The sequence below is a fragment of the Monodelphis domestica genome, chromosome 6 (genome assembly GCF_027887165.1).
Source record: "Monodelphis domestica isolate mMonDom1 chromosome 6, mMonDom1.pri, whole genome shotgun sequence".
NCBI lineage: Eukaryota > Metazoa > Chordata > Mammalia > Didelphimorphia > Didelphidae > Monodelphis > Monodelphis domestica.
In genome coordinates this window covers 267,910,451-267,916,450 of record NC_077232.1, presented here as the reverse complement: position 1 = coordinate 267,916,450, position 6,000 = coordinate 267,910,451, and the positions used below count along the sequence as shown (strand labels likewise).

At 36.1% G+C, this 6,000-nt stretch overlaps 1 protein-coding gene across 1 annotated transcript; it reads right to left on the bottom strand.

Moving 5' to 3' along the window:
• Positions 1–362: 362 nt before the first annotated feature.
• On the bottom strand, positions 363–5,992 carry MRPS18C (mitochondrial ribosomal protein S18C). The gene is made up of 6 exons (XM_007495953.3): positions 5,831–5,992; positions 4,282–4,340; positions 3,598–3,681; positions 1,711–1,768; positions 1,313–1,372; positions 363–477 (listed from the first exon to the last, which is right to left on the bottom strand). The coding sequence occupies exons 1-6, from the start codon at positions 5,928–5,930 to the stop codon at positions 407–409; spliced, it is 432 nt and encodes a 143-aa protein (XP_007496015.1). The 5' UTR covers positions 5,931–5,992; the 3' UTR covers positions 363–406.
• Between the last annotated feature and the right edge of the window lie 8 nt (positions 5,993–6,000).

Below are 6,000 nucleotides of genomic sequence, written 5' to 3'. Positions count from 1 at the left end.
TGCTCTATTGTTTGAATAATGGTTCTCAGTTAAAATTCTAAAGGACTTGATTTCAAAACAACAAATTCATCTTTAATTTACTGCATTTTATATCATTTCCTCACCAGAACCAAGAATCTAGAACACTTCTATCACTTCATCAAAGTTTAGAATTTGAGTGATAACTTTAGGTAGGTAGGTTTGGCTGAATTTTTCAAAAATGTGAAAATTAATTTTATGAAATCAGATCATAAGCACTATAAAGCTCCTTGGAGAACAACTTTTCCAACTTCATTTTACAGAAGGGCCTGTCCAAAGTCCCATTTGTAGTAACAGGCCAGATCTCCTGATGTACAGTTACAATAAAACTAAATCATAGTCAATTTCACATTAAATATCAAAAGTTTTATTGGTAATAGCTTCAGTCTCAGTATTTGATGTTACAAATTTTGGGATCTTTCAGATATGCAGGATCCTTGAAAGTAACTGGCATAAAACCTATAAAAAGATAATTTATTTTTAAGGTTTTTACTATAATTTGCACAAATAAAGCTAAAATTAGAAAAAGATTAAACATTTAAGCTAATTTTCTGACATAAAATATAAAGCAAAAAAGATAAATTAATAGCCAAGGTTGAAAGATCTGAGATTTGCAAAGGAAAAAATGCAAACTAAAGGAAAATTCAAAATCACCAATGAGAATTATTAAAATACGGAGGTGTCACCAGCAAAAAAATTGCAAAATTTAGTGTTGGAGGAGAGCTTGTTAAAAGACTAGCATGTTTATTTCACTACTGCTAAAATCATCCAAATGGGTTTTGGTGAATTTTTGGAATTATTTTAGTTAATTCTTTACTTCCTTTGATCTAATGAAAGCCAGAAGAAAATAAGTGAAAAATATTTATAGCATAATTCTTATTTTTAAAGCTGGGGAAGTATGTACCCAATAATTGCTAATAAAAAGTTGTGATATGAATAAAGTGCCATAAGAAGGATGGAATGTGAATTCAGAGAAATACAGCAAGATTTGTATAAAGTGATTCAGCAAAGAAAGCAAAACAAGAACACACAATGAGTAAGAAAAACAGCCCTCCAATGCTGCATAACACCACAGGTAAAGCACACATCCTGTAAACTGCAAATTACAAAAAAAAAAAAGTGTACAAAATGGCACACTTTCATTTGCAATTGGGCTATTCTGCTTAATCTCAGGAGAAAAGTTATGAGGGATTTGGGTACTTGTTGGTAAGTGCTATGTCAGAGCAAAATATTTTTTAAAACATTCAATTATATGATAGACAAAAAATTTGCTAACATATTCATTAGCTCTTACCCATTATCTGAGCTCGCTTAATAGCCTTTGTAATCTCTTTCTGTTTTTTCCCACATAAACCTATGAAAGAAAAGTGTTATTACTTTCACCCCAGATATGTAAAAGGTCAATATTTATATAAAATTCCTAGAATAACTGGGGTATAGTAACAAGTAAATTTTGCTTAATTTAATCTCAAAATACTGCATCAATTTCTATCCTTGAATATAATGCATTCAGAGGGGTATGTCAAAATAGTTAATGGAACCTATAGTGCCTCAAACCATTTTGCCTCACCTTTAACATCTAGTCAACTGTTGTTAGAAAATTGGCTAATTTTCCGAAAGGTAAAAAACTAAGACTTGATTTGAAGTTATTTCCACATTAAAATATTCACAAAAGTGTTTTAATAAAAATACCTGTTATGTGTCTTCCATAAATGCATCCAGTAAATGGAGAAACAAACTGGGACAAAAGCTGTTGACATTTTTATAAGCAAAAACTATATTAATAACAATCAAAACTGATAAACAACTTTTAATGTCTTCAGTACTTTGCTCCCCCCCCCCCAATACCAATGTATATTTTATATGGGAAAGTGTCATAAAAATAGAACCAGAAAATGTTATGGGCTGGAATTTTAGCCCAAGGCCTAATGATTCCTAAATCCATTGAAATGTCTACTACAAAACTATAAGGTTTGTCATAACTACATGTTTATGTTATTTTTGGAAGGGGGACATGAGTATCTTTAAGAAATACTGAGCCCACTTATTAACAGCATGGACCCTAATTTTTAATGGGGCTTTTCCTTATCAATTTTCATTAAAAATATGCTTATGTATACATATCTTACTTAATATTATCAGGGAAGGAAGTAACTTAAGGTTGACCCTTTTTAAGTACCAGGGGTTTAAGTTTCTTTAAAGTTTTCCTTTTGCATTGTTATCTTTATACACATAACCAATCTAAGTCCTAGAGACTATGAAACAAATGTCCCTCAGTTGAGAAATGGGGGACAACAGATTGTGTGATATGCTACACGTTAATAGACTACTGGTTTTGCTCAAATGTTTTGTTACAGAAAGGCAGCAATATTTAAGGGTAAATAAAAAAGGAATCAAAATGCATACAAAAATGTATTTACATTTCTTTGTTGGTAGCTAGATGGCCCAGTGGATAAGAAAGTCTGGCCTGGATTGGGGAACTCATGTCCCTGAATTCAAGTCCTGCCTCAGATATTTAGCTGTGTGACTCTGGCCAAGTCACTTAATTTTGCCTCAAGTTTCCTTATCTGTAAAATGAACTAGAAAAAGAAATGGCAAACCACTTCAGTATCTTTGCTAAGAAAATCCCACATAGGGTCATGCAGAGTTGAATACAACTAAAAAATTACTAAACAACTTGATCCATTACTATCATAATGAATATCCATTATGAATTTGGGGATGGGTGTGGCTATTTAAACCCATACTTGAAGTTCTTATGTCAACATTTTGGAGTATTTTTCCCCCTCTTACCATTACCTTATATGTCTTGCTAGCAGTACAGTTCTCCCATCTTTTATAATTTATTGATTTTAATTAGCTATGTGCTAGGACTGTTTTGGTGAACCTATGGCACATGTGCCAGAGGGAGCTGTTCCCCTCCCCCCTCTATCTCACCTGAGGACATTTTTCACATGACTTTCCTCCTTCCCCCCACCCAGCAGCCCAATGGGAATGTTTTCTCCCTCCTCTATCTGGGGTAAGGCTGGGGGTTCACATGTGGTAAGAAGGTTGCAGTTTGGACACTCAGTCTCTAAAAGGTTCACCAACGGGGGCAGGTGGGTGGCTCAGTGGATTGAGAGCCAGGCCTAGAGATGGGAGGTCTTGGCTTCATATACTTCCTAGCTATGTGACCCTGAGCAAGTTACTTAATCTCTTTTGCCTAGCCCTTACTACTCTTCTGCCTTATAATCAATACACAGTATTGGAAGGTAGGGTTTTAAAAAGTAAATAAAATAAAAGGTTCACCATCACTGTGCTAAGCTATAAACTTGCTTAGAAATACATACATTCATTATGGTATACAATACTAATTAGTGAAACACCTGGACTATTGGCATCTACTGAAATTCCATTTTTTGCTTACTTCTTTGGATGATTGACAATTCCACATATATAAGCACTTTATATGTCCTCACACTAAGAGTTTTAGGTATATGGTAGATTATATTCTCATTTTTTAAAGTACTAAATTCTCTTTGACAACTATCAAGAGTAAAATTCCAGTCAAGTAACTTAGGCAATAAATTCAGGTCTTACCTGTACATTCTTATAATCTACACGTTTTCCACATAGGATACATTTTTTAAGTGATTCCTTGTAGGGATTTTCCATTGGAACTGGCTAGAATGGAGGAAGGAGGAAAAAGAATCTATTGACAAAATATAACTCAATGAGCATTTTATATAATCTCTTCTAAGCTTCTTAACAACTTTATGAAGTAAGATACTACAGGCATTATTTCCCCATTCTAAAATGAACAAAACTGGGATTCAATGACAAATATTTGTGAAGCTGGAAAGTGTCAGGTTCAGGATCTTCATTAGTTTCTGAAAACAATTTGCCTGTTGCATTGCATTATTATGGTGCTTGAAGATACTGAATTGTAAACATGGTATTGGAATCGTAAGAGGGGGAAATCTTTGGAATAAAACCAAGAAAGTTAAGCCTACTTTTATAATGAAAAGTTTCCACACACATTTTTGATAATACATTATTTTATATGTAATCTTTAAAGGAAAAAATTAAGATTGATATTTTTTATAGAATCCTTGTTCAAACCTCCATGAAAGCTTAAGAAATAAGACAATATACTGAAAACGAGCTTGTTACAAAGGATTTTCTAAAAAATTTTTGGTATGTGACAACCCCTCAGTCAAAGACCAATAGCAAAAGTGTTCAATCTCAAGTGATAGAAACTTGAAAATCAGTATTTTTTCTTACCAGGTCTTCGTTACTGGCCACCTGCTTAAACTGAGAACAACTTCTCTGAAGTATTGTAACTAAACAAAAAACAAGAAAATGTTTAGGCAACAATACCTTAAATGGCTTTATTTTAAAAGTGAAAGGCATGGGGGGAGGGGGGGGGGAAGTAATGTTTTACAACTATGTGAGTGGACTTGGACCAGATTCTAAATAAGATAATTTCAGGTGAACCAAAAAAAGTTCTACTCCATAAGTAATTTCCCCTCATCAGCTCACTGCCTGGAATTGGCAGATACTGCTTGGATCTGTAACCCACACTGAATTAAATTCATACCAGTTAGCTGAATACCAAGGCACAAATAATGAAAACTAAACCTATAGTGCAATTTCTGACAGAGAAGGGTCTTGGTCATCTGATGAAAAGAAAAATAAAGGGAGAGGTTATAAGAACAACTTGATTGTACTGTCTTAACAGTCCTGGTGTGGACACTGGGAACCTCTCAAGTCAGTCAATAAATATTTCTTAAGGGCCTACTGAACAATGTGCTAAGCACTGCAAATACAAGAAAAGGTAAAAAGCAGTCTCAGTTTTGGAGTAGCTCCTAATGTAATATGAAAGAAACAACAAGCTAATAACTATATGCAAACAAGCTATATACTGGTTAAATGGTGAATGATCAACATGGGAAGACAGAATTAAGAGGGATTGGGAAAGAGTTTGGGAATCTACATTTCTATTGATGTCACGATTTTAGCTGGGGCTTGAAGAAAACCAGGAAATGGAGATGAGGAGGGAGAATAGCAAGAAGGCCAGTGAAACTAGAGGGTTAGGGTTAAAGAGTTGTAAGAAGGGATGAGAAGCATGTACTGAGTGCCTACTCTGTGCCAGGTACTGTGCTAAACTGAAGGGTCATACAGAGGAGAAAAAAGGGTCAGTGAGCTTTTCATTCAACAGACTCGAACTACAAAGACAAAAAACAAAGTGGAAAAGAGGGAAAAGGGGAAGGGAAGGGTAGACACGTTAAAGTTAAAGCAAAATGTGTCATGGGAGGGAACAAGCATGCATCGAGTCACTACTATGTTCCAGGTACTATGCTAGGGGTTTTACAAAGTTTTCATCTAATTCTCGCAACTACTTGGAAGGTAAGTACTATTATTACTATATTTTGCAAATAAGGGAACTCGGGCAGATGGAGATTATAAGTTGTCGTGGATCACTGCTGTATCTGAGGTCGAATTTGAACGCAGGTCTTCCTGCCTCCAGGTCCAGAGTTCCATTACCTGTGCCGCCGAACTGCTGCTTCGGTCCCTCGGGTGCTATGACAGCGCCTGGCACAGGGCAGACGCCTAAAGTTGTTGAACTGACTAATGAACGGGGAAGGATCAGCAGGGTCCGCAGTTGTGGAGGTCATGCAGGGCCTTGAAGGCTGGGTCACTCCTTTCTTCCTCCACCTCCCACCCCGAGCCCATAAATCCCAGCATTTCAGGAAGAGACGGAGATTATCAAAAGGCAAGGGAGGGCGAGCTCCCCAACGTTAGCCCTGCACTTGAGGGAAGAGATGCTTACCAGTCTGAACCTCGTGACTAGCAGGGCAAATGCAAGCACTTCCCAAACGCATTATTAGTTTCTCCCTCGCAAGGACAAGACAACCTACCAGGAGCGCCATAGCAGGCCTAATAATTTCTTCCGGCCTTCATCAATTTGGAATGATCCCTTCCGGTTCACTTCCTCCTGCC

Coding starts and splice junctions, on each gene's coding strand:
- MRPS18C (XM_007495953.3), bottom strand. CDS start 5,930: ATGGCGCTCCTGGTAGGTTGTCTTGTCCTTGCGAGGGAGAAACTAATA. Junction 4,341..5,830: donor TAGTCACGAGGTTCAGACTG/GTAAGCATCTCT, acceptor TTTTTTGTTTAG/TTACAATACTTCAGAGAAGT. Junction 1,769..3,597: donor TAGATTATAAGAATGTACAG/GTAAGACCTGAA, acceptor AAATGTCAACAG/CTTTTGTCCCAGTTTGTTTC.